Genomic DNA, 15,057 nt, shown 5'->3' on the forward strand with positions numbered 1-15,057 from the left:
TTTTTCTCTTGTTTTTCTGTCTGATTCTCTAAAACAAGGTCGAAGAATTCCGTCGTATTCCCACCCAACCAGTATGGAGGAAAATACAAGAGTCTTCGTGTCAGGCTTGCCACCTACTTTCTCTAATGATGAGCTGCGAAAGCACTTCTCTACTCGGTATCAGGTTACTGATGCTCATGTCATCCCTAAACGAAGGATTGGTTTTGTGGGCTTCAAAACGCCTACAGAAGCACAAGATGCTGTCAATTACTTTAATAAAACATACATAAGAATGTCAAAAATTGCAGTGGAGATGGCGCGACCGGTATGTAGCTTTTCCCTTCCGCTGTACTCTGCGCTCCCAACTTTCCCACTCTGCGATTTTACGGAGCCCCCTTTGAAGGCTGACCCAACTGAAGGATTTTATGAAGCTGACCGAATTCCTAAGGTCGACGCTGATCCACCAGTAGTCGGGAAGGCAAATCCAAGACATGCTACATCAACCGACTTCACAACTCTCAAACGAAAGCACGACCAAGTAGAACAGAGCCTAGACCCCAAGCTCCAGGAATATCTTGCCACGATGAAACCGACAATTAGGTCGAAGACTTGGGCTGACGATGGTATATTAGTCAATGCTAACGGAGAATCAACGGATAGTGCTCAAGTTATATCTTCTGGCAATACTGAAACACCCAGCATCAAAGCCAAGCGCCTGAAGCCTGGCCATGAGCCCACTCTTAAAACCAAGCAGACGGAGCGACTGGATGATGTAACTGAAGATAATTCCGTAGCAAAGAAGTCTGTGTCTTTCGAGACTGAAGATGAACCTGAGGCCACGTCTGTTGAAGAGGCACCAAAATCCGATATGGATTGGTTGCGATCGAGAACGAGTCGACTTCTTGGCCTGGTTGAAGATGATGAAGACGAGGGATCTCACGAGACTACTGAAATACAGGAAATTGAAGAAAACTATGATAGGGACATTGAAAACGCAAGGAAACGGAAAGCGCAGGAAACTTCGCCACCTATTCAAAACGAACCACCCAATCCACCCGATCAGAACGAATCCTTTGACGCGAATATAGGTCAACTCCGTGAAACTGGTCGGCTTTTTGTTCGAAATCTTCTCTATAATGCTAGTGAGAGTGACATGGAGCCACTATTTTCTCCATTCGGAAAGATCGATGAGGTAAGAGCGCTGTTTCGTTACGTCAATACTCTCTTTCTCATTCTATGTGCAACCTCTCTGCACTTCAGGCCCCAATGATGATCATCCAGATAGGGACAGCTTATGCTATGCATGTGATGTTACCTGGAAAGAGAATTTTAGTAGATGCCTCTTGTTATCTGAGCCTATCGTGACAACTATCTGAAGCCCTCACTCGCCTTGCTTTTCCAAAATCTACCCAATGCTGACCGATGAATAGATTCATGTTGCGTTTGATACGCGACATTCCAAAAGCAAAGGCTTTGCTTACGTACAGTACGCAAACCCCGAGGCGGCCATTCAGGCTTACAAAGCACTAGATGGGAAAGTATTCCAAGGCCGTCTTTTGCATATCTTACCGGCCTCGTCAAAGAAAACGTACAAACTAGACGAATATGAGCTTTCAAAATTGCCTTTGAAAAAACAGCAGCAGATCAAACGAAGACAAGAAGCGGCATCATCAAATTTCAGTTGGAACTCTTTATACATGAATGTGTGTTACATGTTATTTTCGCGTCCAGATTAATTCAATGATCTAACTCCTTTTCCTAGGCTGATGCAGTTATGTCATCAGTATCCGAAAGGCTTGGAGTTTCGAAATCCGAGCTTCTTGACCCCACGTCCTCTGACGCAGCAATCAGGCAAGCCCATGCTGAAACGCATGTGATCCAAGAAACAAAAGCCTACTTCTCATCTAATGGAGTGAACCTGGATTCGTTCAAGCAACGGGAACGTGGAAATACCGCAATCCTAGTTAAGAATTTCTCCTTTGGTGTAAAAGCTGACGATATAAGAAAGCTATTTGAACCGTTTGGACAAATCAAAAGACTCTTAATGCCCCCGAGTGGCACGATAGCCATCGTTGAGTTCGTCATGGCGGATGAGTGCCAAAAGGCATTCAAGGGACTCGCTTATCGAAAACTAGGTGATTTAATTCTGTTTCTGGAAAGAGCTCCTAAAGACCTATTCGATGAGAAAGCGACTGCTTCAAGGGTTATAGCACCTCCTCCAAAGGTGGTCTCGCAAACATTCTCAACTTCGGATACTTTCAAGGCGACTGAAACGGAAGAAGCCGAGACTCCGCTGGAGACATCCACTCTCTTCGTTCGAAATCTTAACTTTTCAACAACAAATGCCCGTCTGACAGAGGTGTTCCAACCACTGGATGGATTCCTGTCCGCTAGGGTGAAAACAAAAGCCGACCCAAAGCGGCCAGGAGAAACGCTTAGCATGGGTTTTGGATTCGTGGAGTTCCGCACAGCTGCTCAAGCTCACGCCGCACTCGCCACGATGCAAGGCTACAAGCTGGATCAACACGAACTCGTCGTCAAGACCTCGCACAAAGCCATGGACGCTGCTGAAGAACGAAGGCGCGAGGATAATGCGAAGAAGTTAGCCATGCGGGGAACAAAGATCCTTATCAAAAACTTGCCATTCCAAGCCACGAAGAAAGACATCAGAAACCTCTTCAGCGCATATGGCAAACTCCGGTCTGTCCGCGTCCCGCAGAAATTTGACAGGACGGCTCGTGGTTTCGCGTTTGCTGATTTCATAAGTGCGCGCGAGGCGGAAAATGCCATGGACGCGCTGAAGAATACCCATCTTCTGGGTAGGCGGCTGGTGTTGGAGTTTGCGTCCTCGGAAGCTATTGATCCTGAGAAGGAGATTCAAAACATTGAGAAGAAGATGGATGCTCAGGTGAATCTGGTGAATCTGAAAAATCTTGCAGGTGCAGGGTCTCGACGTAAGAAATTTAATGTTGATGCTGGCGAGGATGAGGATGGATGAACGAATTATCTATATTATTTTGTTTATTATAGCCCATCCCAGAATGGCAAAACAATCAATAAATATATACCTTAATAGATATATATATCTGTTTGGATAAAATTATGTGGCTGCTTTCGAGGTCATACTACTCATTATGGAGGGGAAAAAACGGCCACATTGAGAACCTCTATAGGTATGGCCATTTAAGCGAAGATTGGTAATGGGATCCCGTAGTTACTGCAAAAGTGGAAGGGTAAGGATCCGTAACGATCACTCTAGACCAATCAACCTCGACTGCGCGGGGATAGTTTCTACTTACTTTTAGGGGATTGTGGAACCTAAGATTCCTGTTGAAGGCACTGATTCCGTCGATTTCGTTTTGCTCAAGGCCGAAATCATTGACACGTAGATTCCCAAGGAGACGGGTTTTAGAGTTGCTCTTAGGGATGATAGCGATACCTCGTTGTGTGGCCCAACGGAGGACGACCTGGGCAGATGTTCTGTCATGCTTCCGAGCAATGGGCGTAATAATGGGGTGAGAAAGTAGCAGCGGGACGTTCCTGGCGATTTGCATGTTGAGCTCAAGAAAGCTTGTGTTGGCGAACGAAGAATAGGCGGTAACAGCAATACCATTCTCTCGAGCGAAATTCACTAAGAGACATTGGGTAAAGTATACTCAGAGTGATGCTCGATCTGGAGAGCGGCAGGCTTGATTCGCGCATAGCGCAGCGGGTCCATGATGAGCTGGATGTCTGATTCCGATGCTACGAGACAGTTCTTTGTCAACCAGCTCCTCCATGGCTTGCTGGATCGTGGTACCACTGAGAATGATCGAACTTTCACCTTCACTAAACTAGCCTGGGGAAGTGTACAATGTAGAGGTCGAAGTAGTCAATGCTCCAGTCAGCTAACTGTTTCCGCGCAACATGTTCAACTTGCTTAGAATTATGATAAGCCTGCCAGAGCTTTGACACGACGAAACGAACAGCTCCTTGCGCCTCACAATGCCACTTGAATGGCCCGAGCCGCTCACTTTCCAGCCTCAGCGTCGTTCCCCGTAGTCTAATATGCAGTAAAATGATGTATGTCAACTGCCATACCAATCTTCACAGGGTCTTTTAGCGGTCTGGTCAGAAGGGAAGCAGGGGTTTCCTTACCATAAGCACCATCTAACAGGCGGTAACCAGCAGCTGTTTTTATTGACCTTCCACAGCCCAAAGCCAACAATGGGCATGTTGTACCCGCTGTTTAGCTTTATATCCGGGACTGCCATCTTTCCAGCCAACTGGATTATAATGATTGCCGTTTCTCAAGTAATTTGAGACAAGAGTTAGCTGTTGGAGGTACTCTGGACATGAGCGGCCCTGCTAGCTGAATGAGGCGAGCCAAAGGAAAGAAATTGAGCATGAGAATAGAAAGCAAAAGAGTAGGTAACGGACGGAGCAAACAGATTGGGTTTGTATGTATGCATGGAATGAAGCAGCAGTGTTATCCTTTCCCAGGAACTCTCCTCTGCCATTGCAATTAAAAAAGGAATTGCAGAACGAGGGCTGTACATACACTGTGCAGTCAGTCAAGGCCAGTGTCCCCACCATTGCGACCAGGCCTGGACATTGCTCCACGCTATACCCATACTCTCCTTGTGTAATGGATTCACCTATGGCGAAACGTCCACAACCTGCTCGTGCAACAGCAGGTAAATTTGAACCTATTCCGAAGAACAGAGATTAAAATTCTCAGTTTCTCTGGATCAAATTAAATTGCCTGCGCTAGGCATTGATTGGCATAATTCAACATCCACGCATTTGATTTTTCGATATCAACGTCCAGTATCACCGATGCATTTTGTAGAGTGGAAATAGCATTTTTCAATCCCAACCTTGGAATGGCTACACCTTTATGTTTTGAAGGTAACTCTGTGTCATTTGCAGAGCAGCTTTCCGATCCCGGCACAAATAGCTAAACCTTGTGATCAGATGAGCCGATTAGCCCTGTCCGACTCATTCATCATGGACGCAGAAATTAAAGATGAATAGTATAAGACGGTGGACAAAACAATCGAGTAGATGAAGGCAGTTCTCGGCTCCGAAATTTGGGACCCTAGGTTGTATCAAATCACATGATCTCCACCAGTTATGGTTTTTTCTCTTAGCATCAAAATTCAAAGTGATCCAACAGGCCATCATCAATCAATAATCGAACCGGATGATATTTACGTGTTTCTCTATGTCTACTTCACAAGTGCCAAACAACTGTCATCTTGAACTTCAGACTATATAAAGGGCCACGTGAAGATATCCCCGCTGGGCTTTGCCCCTGTCGAAGTTTTCAGGACCTTCATCGAAGGACAAAAGAATCCTAAGTACGGAAATCTTCCCACCCAAAAGGGCCACTTATCCATGGGAGACACCACATGGATCGCAAGCAAACACTTCAATGACAAGAGGATTCACGAAAGCTGCCTGAGGAGTTTCTTGGAAGTGGGGCGACGATAACGTCTGAATTATCACATATATTCTTGATATCCTAGGACCTACCTATGGCGACCTTCGCTGCACGCCATGTTGCGAATCTCAAACAAGTCCATATCAAAATGGTACCGAGTCCGCGCACACTCGCGGAGTCGCAATTGATCCTTGGGGCGATACGGAAATTTGGGGAAGTATCGTATTTCTTGAATTTGAAGGTATGTATCTTGTTGGGTTAGTATTTCTGTATCTTGCTTCTTTGTGCCGATAATGAAAGCGGATTTGCCTCGACTTGTATTCTTTCTTTCCTTGACTTGATATCAAGTTCTCTATGTGTTCGTTTGGCTTTATGGACTGGAAACGGGGGATGGGCCTGCTTGCTATCAAATGTGGACGAGTGTCCTTATTGGCATTCAAGCAGCTATTGCACTCGTTGAGACCATTGAAATACGGCGATTAGCTGTCCCTCTTCCTTTTGTGATACACATTGTTTTGACCGCCTTTCTCAGGGCGATTCTCTACGTTTTTTTTGGACTCTTCTGGGATTTGTACTTCAGCGCATTGCCCTACCAATTTCTACCATAGATATTTCAGCAGCCCAAAGAACCTAGATAAAAAGCCCTGATTCATGCTAACAAAGGTGTATTAGAATACTCCATCCCGAGAAGCCAAAAATACTGGTCGCTCAGCATTGGCAATTTTTGAGGACTCCCAAGCCAGGAACGCAGCTTTGGAAGCTTCTCCACTTGTCGTTCCTATCCCTAGTCTATCTACACTCTTCCCATCAACATACCCGCCTGATTCTGAAGGATATCAGCATTCAACAAAAAGTGCCCTTGGCAAGCCACGCATCAAAGCCAAAACCAAAGAAGCCAGAATGAACAAGGCCAGAGAAAAGGAAAAGGAACAAAACAGCAACGATCATGAGAACTGTGATGCCAACCAATCTCAATCATCAATCATCTGCTATATCGAGCCGTCATACCATGACCACAGTGTCGCAGTCAAGCAGAATCCATACCATAACGCCTTCCTTGTCGCGTCTAACTCTGTTGAGGTTCAGGATCTTTTGCAGATAGCAAATGGTACGGGTGGAAGTGGTAGCTACAAAAAGCGTAGCCATGCTCCAAGTCCAGCTGCGTCACCCTGGCTCGGACACGTCGACTGCTTTCCGAAGAGGAAACGGCCGGTTCCATTTCGTCATCAGATTAACGTTATGCAGATTGCCGAGACGTTGCATGGCGATTCGCTTATGCGACTGTGGCGGGAGGGACGGGAGGCCGCGGAAAAGAAGTCTGCGGAGGCGAAGAAGGTGAAAGAGCAGGGGCCCGAATTGTCACAGCCTAAGAAGGGACAATCGCAGCAAGAAGCACAGGATCCAAAGCCGGGAGAGGGAAATTCTGAGCAGCAGAACGAAATCAGCATAGTCGCATCCTGAACAGGTTACTGAAGAGAGGGGACTTTTCTTTTATTTCTTGCCCTTGCTGAAATGTAGAGAGGGGGGTGAGAGTAACAAATGCTCCTGAAGACAGCGTTCGAAATACTCCCGTCAGGCGTTATCTTCCTCGAAAAGGAATTTGGAACAGGTTGCGTCCCTTTTTTCTTACACTTATCCAACAGAACAGAAGAATCCTCGATTAGACTATGCCCTTGACGTGATGATGATTTTGCGTCACCGAAATGTCCTCCTATTTAACGCCTGGAATTTGTGACTGTTCGGTCCCCGAATATCAAACAACTGGTCCAGCCAACCAGATCAAGCAGAAACTCGACGGGATGGTACGGGTGGACAAAAAGAATCGATCCATTTCTCCCCATACCTAATTTCACCCGGGAATCAAACAGACCGATCAGATCCTACTCTGGGTGACTATCGCCGTGTGTCGCCATTGGGCAGAAAGGGGCAACCTTCCAAGATTACCTTTACCAGCACGTGGTGTAGGCAGGTATTATGTACTCTGCATAGAGCTGCTTTCGCTTTTTGTGTATATATAGAAGGGCAGTAAATCAAAATGAGATGGGGGGGGGGAGACACCCGATGTTTAGAGGTTCAAGAAATTATATAGAAGATTGAACCCACGGTGAGGATATGTATACACCTATGTAAAATAATATGATAATAACACCCACGTCTTACAGGCCTTGTGCTCCTTAACCATACTGTGCATTATATGTTGCAGTGCAAAGATTCATGACTTTTTGTTTCATTCGGAACATCTGCGAAATTGGAAAGCCTGAGAACACGATATCTAGATATACTTAGTTGCATTCACTTCATTCCTCAGCTTTTAAGGGCTAGAATAATTTCAATCCTTTGATGTCTACCACATCTACGAAGCGATATTTTATTATAAGGAGACGCGCTGTGAACGTAGACCATATTTGAAGACACTCCTCTTGTTTCCTGCATCCTGCTGGCAGTCTCGGTGAGAAATGTCAGGGGAGGGGAGCGGTTACTAAAATAACATGCTTCTTACGATACACGCAAGTACGCTATAAATCCGGAATTTGTTAGCCAAATCGTCATTTCACTTCACGGCGGCCTGGCCACAGTGTGACTAGCGTGCTTAGGAGGCACAACGTAGGAATTGACTAAACAAACTAAATAAAGGATAAAACCAATAAAAACTTACTCGCATCAATCTGTTGAATCTGCGGCAATGCCAGCCGGACTTTATTCCTATAGAGCACCGAAGAGGCCGTTTGCAAAGGATTCCCCTCAAAATACACTGTCTTCAGCTCCTTTTTATCTCCCAACTCACGCTCGACTTCATCGAAGCTAGCAAGCTGGTTGTTGGAAGCCCAGAACTCTTCGAGATGGGAGAGATGCGATATATTTTCTAGTTTACTGATCTGATTGCTGGAGATGTCGAGGACGCGGAGGTTGGTGTTATTTTCTAGACCGGATATAGCGGTGATAGCATTGTGAGAGACATAGAGCTCTTCGAGGTTATGGAGATTTGAGAGGCCAGAGATGGTTGTCAGGCGGTTTGAAGGGAGAGAGATGATTTTCAGGTTGGTAAGGGCATCGATGTTCTGTATGATGTTGGATTAAAACGGTGAGAAAATGCATGATTGATTGCATGCTCTCATGTTTTGAAGACGGAGCCTATTGAACGCTGTTGAGGAAATGCAGCGGATCATTCGCATACCTTGATTTCGGTGATCTTATTCTTTCCTAACCACAGTTCTTCTAGAGCAGTGAGGTCATCCAGATTCTCAATCTCCTAAAATTATACTCATAAGCACGGCTCTTCACACCAGTCCAGCCAAGGAAGAATTGTAACACTACATACCCTAATCCTATTGGCCGCAAGCTCCAAATTTCTCAACGCCCTCAATCCATCCAACCCCTCAATCTTTTGTATTCGATTCTGCACAAAGTATAGGTCCTTCAAGTGTACCAAGTGCGAGATATTCTTGATATGTTTGATGTTGTTGAAACTAAAATCCAGGTTGGTGAGCTTTGTGAGGGCATCTAGTCCTTTAATACGCGTGATCAAATTGTCGTAGAGATCTAAATCGGTAAGCGTTGGGCCGAGGTTTTCTGGAAAATTGATTTGAGATATTTGGTTCTGTCGGAGGCAGAGCTTCTGAATTATTTTTATTCCCGATTGAATGACTTGTCAGCCGGGGGGGCATACAAACTTGGATATATTTGGGGGGCTGCGGGGAAGGGAAAGGGTACCTCCAGATGCGTGAATCGTTCTAGATGAAGTGCTGGAAGAGACGATATACGGCAATGAACCAGATCGATGTCCTATAATCTGTGTCAGCAATCGCTCGTCTCCCACGGATTTGTCTCTCAGAAGGGAGAAACAAAAAGGTCGTGAGATAAGATACGCGACCATCCGCAAGGGAGCCTTCCGCCCACGCACCTCAACATCGTCAGCCAAATCCGAGAGCAGGTCTAAAGAGAAAGCAAAGTCATATACATTAGCCCTTGTGGTATGAAAAACTGTAAAAGAGAGGTACTTGAAGCCACATGAAAATAAGGTGATGTGCCTGGATATATAGAAAGTGCGGGGAGCAAAGTACCCTCATCAGCCTCTATCGTTTCCGGGGGCGGGTCATTTTCATCTGAATGGTCTTGGTCTTCGAGAGCTTCAGGATTTGCAAGCACGGCATGGCGCTCGACCCGAAGCTTGCCATCCCAGCCTTTACCATCGTTCATTGCCGCACTACAGTCTTTCATCTCGGTATTTGTAGCCGGGGTTGGGGTTAGAGTTGAGACTGGGGACTCCAGATGCGGTTTGGTCATGTAACTAGCTGTTGCGCGCGGGCTGGGAAGATGGCCGGACGTTCAGGAAGGCGAAGAGGAAAGAAGCTCTGGAGACAGTAATACGCTCAAATGTATGAGAAAAGGCGATCTGTAGCAGTTGGGTTTTATCACGACACGAGAGACGGTTTGGTGAAATGATGTCACAAGTGGATCGAGGATCGTACCATCCCTCACCTAACACCACCTGATACATCGCCAGGTGCATCGAGTTTTACACGATGGAACTTATTTTCCCACATTGGCTGGAGGAATGAGTCAATTATCCTCTCTTATACCCTCATATTATAGCAGAGTAGGAGACTGCATTTCCCCTAGATTTCTCTTGTATTCTTATTATTGCCTACTGGTAGTTACTGGTACTCTTCTTCCATTTCTGGGCTATAACATGATTTGCATACCGACTGAAGAATTTCTGGTTTATTGTCCATTGTTTCTTTGAACAAAATTCTCCCACTTTTACTCCTGAACTGTTGAAAAAAGAAAAACAGCCTCAATCCGCCCAGGACGAGTTTGGATTGGAAAGCATAGACTCAGTTGAGCCTGGAATGGCCCTGAATCATCCAAGCGATGGCCTCATGCCATACTAAACTATGAACTGTCTAATAGATTACAACATGATCACAAGCAAAACGATTGTAAGATTATCTACAAATACAGAAAATGAAGGGACGGCATTATGAATAACAATACATTCATCCAACAACTGTAAGAATGGAGAGAAAGAGGGTACAAAAACGTTTATCTCCAAGCATGCACAATAATTGAAAGAACCTATGGTTGCAAATGAGAGAAGATGAATGACGACATGGTCAAAAGCTATGGAATGCGGCAATTCTGTAACTGTGGATGGTATAATAATTAGGTAGGTTCGTAGGTGGGAAGTTATGTACGTGACTAAAATAGCAATATAAGCTCGTTGTTTTTGGTTTTAGTGAATTAGGTATAACATGGCAAGGGGTTGGGGTGGGGCTTGCTGGAGAGACTTTCGTATCGAATTTTTATGCCCTTGATTTTGGTCAGAAACCGCAATGGAGCAAGGGGGGATAGAAATTGGGGATAATTGAGGAGTGGTTTGTGGTTGCCTTACAAAACCATAACAAAACACATAAGGGAAAACTGAGAGAATTAGACTATCCAGAAAAAAAGGGGCAGAAATAATGTAACAGCAGAATTTTGACCTGCAAGTGATAATAAACAATATGGCAATAGCAATAGATGTTAAATCAAAAGGAAATGGGAATGACAGGGGAAATATCAGAAGGAAAATAGGAAGAGAAAGTATTACGAATAAATAACGACCCGCAAATCAGTTGCTTTGTGTGATATCTTTCAAAAGGAAACAATAGCAAAATCGCTGCTTCAAATACGGAAACACAGTGGAGATATGTGATACGAGGACCGGATCATTGAAAATACAAGGACAAAGGAGAATGATAACATATGGGATGATGGGATAGAGACATAGGAAAGCAGATGCATGGTAGCAGTGTGTATGGGTATGTGTTGTGTGTGAAAAGCCACTTGGGCAAAAACAAGCATGGGAATGGACACATATACTCAGCAAGGACATTTTCTTTTTTTTTATGATCTGCGGATATGGAGCAGACAAAACGCCTGGTTGATGCAACGGCAAGGAAATGCTTGAAGGGAAAATAAAACGCTCACTTGGAGGAAATGATTGGGCCCGTTCAAGGGTTTGCAATCAAAGCTGTATAGAGGCGGTGAAATGGGGGATGATTACGAAAGGGGAGAAAAAGGGACAGCCCTAGGATACAATCCGGCCGGATGGGAGATGGTGGAGCCGGTGCCAAGCAAAAATAGAAATGCATGTTATTGCCCACTCTTCCTTTGAATGCTGTGGTCGAGCTAAGGTATTTCGTGGTTTTTTTTTTCTCATTTCTGCAGCATTCGGAGCCGTCCTTAGCAATATGAGAGGAGCAGTGCAACACATGCAGGCACGAACCATGATCTTTGCGCTTGGCGTGACATATTTCCAGGCCAAGAGAACATATCTCCTGATACTCCGTGGAAAAATGTGGAAATATTGCAGAAAACATCTGGCAAGTCGTGATATAAATAGCGAACAGGCAAGCTGTCAAAGACCACGTCCACGCGGTCGCTATAACGCCACATTCAAAACAAGACTTACATCCCGAACTTGAGAACTGGCTAAATCCTCGAGGACGGGAATAAGATCTAACAGTTCGTTATCGTGTGCATCCGAAAACCAACTACTAATTGGAATCGCATGCTGAGGATGGAAAACGTAAGATGTTGGAGAATTGTCGATGATGATGGTATCTCGGAGGTCACGGCCAACTTGAGAAAGATCCTAGGTATCACCGCAAAGAGTAAGTTAATAGTCTATGAAAGAGGCAGTGCGAGAGGTATATACTTTAACATAGTTTCCCTGATGATTATAACAGCTGTCTCTAAATAACCGATGATGAATGACTTTATGGATATCTAGCTGGTCTAATAGAGGATCGCCATACTGCAACAGTCAAATAATGTTAGTTTCTCCTGTTGTCATTTCTCGTGAATACCAGCTTTTGACAAACCTTTGATACAGACGCTGTAAAAACGACAACTTCGTAGAGTTCTCCCACTCGTTTCATAAACTGATCAACGCCGGGACGCTTGATTACATAGATATTATGATATTGCCCCTCGATTTCCACTGGAATGGTGAAATCAGCTTTCTCAAGAACCTTAAAAAACCATTTCCGTTAGTATATTCGCAAAAATGATATCATCCAAACTCAACGAAGACATTTTTCTTACTTTGAAACTGCTGTGGACAAGTGTTTCGTCAAGGTCAAGGACAAGGCACTTGCGGCTCTGAAGGTGTGGTTCAACGGGAGGTAATAACCATTGCTGGTTCTCTGGTTGAAGGGGAGGAACAGATGGGATGTACTTGTTTGACGATTCTGCATTATGATCTAACGGGGGTGGAGGGGGAATCATCGCTTGCTGCCCGGTTCTGTCTTGGAGCGGAGTATCCACATCTTCGTCTATGTAACTTTCTGCGGACTGCGAATTTTGCATGGAGACATCTTGATCGCCATTGGGTTGTTTTGAGACCGCGTCCGTGGCCGGTGTTTGCTCACCCGAAGCGCTGGGTGTGTTTGACGGGGTCAGTTTCTCCGATACAGGAATTGGCGGTAAATCAGAATCTCGATCTGTATAACTCCTGGAACCCGAAGCTGAGCCAGAGCCAGATCCTGAGTTGGATGGGGCAAGGGTGTTTAAATCTTTATCAAAAAGATCCCTTTTGACCACGCTATCCGGAGGAGTTTCCGCGGGCGCTACCGGCACATCATCGTTAATGTGAGAATCCTTCCGGTCCGCATTCGCTTTCAGCGCAAACTTTTCATCAAAAGATGCCGGTTCTCTAGAATCCGATGTGCTCGAATCTGCAGCGCTGGGTTCTGTCTTCTCGACTGGCGTTGGCTGCCTGCCGTGCGACGACTGTGGCTTTACGGATCTTTTTGGGGGGATTCCAGGGTCTTCCTGATCTTCGTTCGACGCGCCGCCACAGCAACTGAGGAATGAAAACAACTTCGGTGGCCCTTTTGCCAACCTTTCCTTAGGCTGATCATCCGCATCGGTTGTGGACACCTTAGGATTGGTGTCTGTAGCAGTAGGGGCGTCGGTGTGCCTGGATCGCTTGCTGCTTGCCATACTTCCAGCCCGTTTTTTACTTCCAGTATTGCTTTCGGTGCCGTCTTGTTGCCTTTCTTGAGCGGTAAGCTGCCCTCGTTGTTTTGCATTGGAAGATGATCGCGAGGGGACGCGAAGAAAAGATCGCTTTTTCTTTGGCCGTTCGGTATTGTCAGAGGACCCTTGAATTGAGTTCGTATGCGATGAGCGTCGCTCTAGAGGGGCGTCGTTAATGGACCGATCAGTTGGCGACAGACTTTTGGAAGTTGCATCGTTAAGAACAGGCAAGGCAGAGTCTTAAAGGACGATTGGTCAGCAACAATATAGATTCAACATAGGGCAAATAGATTAAATAGAATAACTCACTGGACCCTGGGCCATTGGGTGAAGTCGTCATGAGGAGGTTCGGGAAAGCTAATTCCGCGGGAAGGGGAATAAGGTTGCGTTGGTCTCTGTAGTCCAAAAGCGAACGAGGACAAATATATGCCGCTGTAATACACGCCTGGAGAGGCCGAAAGACGAACGCTATTCTCGAAAACCACCACCGTCACTTACAAGTCGGGTCAAAGACTGTCAAGAAGGGGACGTCCGAACTTTTCTTCCCAAGTCTGAACTTGTTTGCCTTTTACGGAGATAGGGAACGATGAAGGCTAGCTTCATTCAGCGCTAGGAACTGGTCACAAATATATCCACAAAATCGACAGCTCTGCAATCGCCTTCACAGGAATTCTTCGCCTGTCAATGTCGGCAATAGACTCCAGGAATTGAAACTATATAAGCCTCTGTGGACGAAGTTTCCACAAACTCGCATCCACGCGCTAGGAGAATGTGGTGTACAGGAATGCTGTACAGTATAAACTCATCCAAGTGTTATACCAACAGACCCCTAAGGCGATCTCCTCGAGTGTTCCAGCAAGAAATGGATGCAAGTGAGACAGAGTCGGACGAGGGGACGGCAGGTTGGAGGATGCCACGGACAAAAGCAAGCCAAGGCTAGGGACAGAGCAGGGAGCCCAAGGAGGAATAGTCCAGATTTCGGGGATCAGGGCTTCAAAGGCTGTGAGGTCGAACCTAGGCTGGTTGGTACAAGCGAATTGCAAAGGGAAAAAAGGTAGGGGCAAGGAACCAGCTCAACCGACTCGAAGACGATACTGATCGCAACAGGGCAGACACGAAGACCAAGGACCCCAAAAGCAACAGGGGAAGCGAAGATTAAGGAGGAGGAAGAGGGAGAGAACGGGTGAAGGCGGTTCAACGCCAGCGCAGGAAGGTTGGTGGTGGTTGGGCTGGATGGGGCAAGATGGAAAGGGGGCAATCGGTATTGTCATGTACTGTAATATTGGAGAGTCTGCAGCCCATAATTTGCGGCAAGGTTGATGCCAACCATAACATACCGCAGCCGGCCAATTGGATCAGCTGAGGCACTCGTATGGAAATACCTCACGCTCCATGATATATTACATGCATTTAACGAGTCCCTTGTGGCTGGAACCATCCTATTCGATGTTACATTGGTTGGTTTTGAAGACCAGCAAGAGGGTTGGTAATATATTTCCTGAATGGAAACACCTAAAAATATACAGGCACGTGATATGGCAGAGAGGGAGATCTTTCGAACTATCTTATCTATCAACAAGCTTTCTCGTTTCAGAACCATTGTACTGCATTTATTTCCGCAACGCTTT

The 15,057-nt window shown here is 45.7% G+C and overlaps 6 protein-coding genes across 6 annotated transcripts; 3 read left to right on the forward strand and 3 right to left on the reverse strand.

Moving 5' to 3' along the window:
- Positions 1–73: 73 nt before the first annotated feature.
- On the forward strand, positions 74–2,977 carry HCBG_00771 (multiple RNA-binding domain-containing protein; the record flags this gene model as incomplete). The annotated part of the gene is made up of 3 exons (XM_045427821.1): positions 74–1,171; positions 1,410–1,481; positions 1,742–2,977. 3 exons carry the CDS (start codon positions 74–76, stop codon positions 2,975–2,977), a joined length of 2,406 nt encoding a protein of 801 aa, XP_045291796.1.
- A 252-nt stretch (positions 2,978–3,229) lies between these two features.
- Positions 3,230–4,554, reverse strand: HCBG_00772 (NAD(P)H-dependent D-xylose reductase; the record flags this gene model as incomplete). Its single annotated transcript, XM_045427822.1, has 4 exons — positions 3,230–3,253; positions 3,279–3,610; positions 4,060–4,163; positions 4,520–4,554. The coding sequence occupies 4 exons, from the start codon at positions 4,552–4,554 to the stop codon at positions 3,230–3,232; spliced, it is 495 nt and encodes a 164-aa protein (XP_045291797.1).
- A 593-nt stretch (positions 4,555–5,147) lies between these two features.
- HCBG_00773 (uncharacterized protein) lies at positions 5,148–7,304 on the forward strand (the record flags this gene model as incomplete). Its single annotated transcript, XM_045427823.1, has 2 exons — positions 5,148–5,645; positions 6,077–7,304. 2 exons carry the CDS (start codon positions 5,499–5,501, stop codon positions 6,863–6,865), a joined length of 936 nt encoding a protein of 311 aa, XP_045291798.1.
- A 440-nt stretch (positions 7,305–7,744) lies between these two features.
- On the reverse strand, positions 7,745–9,688 carry HCBG_00774 (phosphatase PP1 regulatory subunit sds22; the record flags this gene model as incomplete). Its single annotated transcript, XM_045427824.1, has 6 exons — positions 7,745–7,920; positions 8,061–8,463; positions 8,580–8,654; positions 8,724–9,020; positions 9,306–9,337; positions 9,466–9,688. The coding sequence occupies 6 exons, from the start codon at positions 9,686–9,688 to the stop codon at positions 7,901–7,903; spliced, it is 1,050 nt and encodes a 349-aa protein (XP_045291799.1).
- Positions 9,689–10,843: 1,155 nt separating this feature from the next.
- On the reverse strand, positions 10,844–14,274 carry HCBG_00775 (plasma membrane phosphatase required for sodium stress response; the record flags this gene model as incomplete). The annotated part of the gene is made up of 5 exons (XM_045427825.1): positions 10,844–12,041; positions 12,105–12,203; positions 12,271–12,420; positions 12,494–13,668; positions 13,739–14,274. 5 exons carry the CDS (start codon positions 13,767–13,769, stop codon positions 11,829–11,831), a joined length of 1,668 nt encoding a protein of 555 aa, XP_045291801.1.
- On the forward strand, positions 14,199–14,749 carry HCBG_00776 (uncharacterized protein; the record flags this gene model as incomplete). Its single annotated transcript, XM_045427826.1, has 3 exons — positions 14,199–14,223; positions 14,264–14,483; positions 14,542–14,749. 3 exons carry the CDS (start codon positions 14,199–14,201, stop codon positions 14,747–14,749), a joined length of 453 nt encoding a protein of 150 aa, XP_045291800.1.
- Between the last annotated feature and the right edge of the window lie 308 nt (positions 14,750–15,057).

This window comes from Histoplasma capsulatum (genome assembly GCF_000150115.1).
Source record: "Histoplasma capsulatum G186AR genomic scaffold supercont2.1, whole genome shotgun sequence".
Taxonomy (NCBI): domain Eukaryota; kingdom Fungi; phylum Ascomycota; class Eurotiomycetes; order Onygenales; family Ajellomycetaceae; genus Histoplasma; species Histoplasma capsulatum.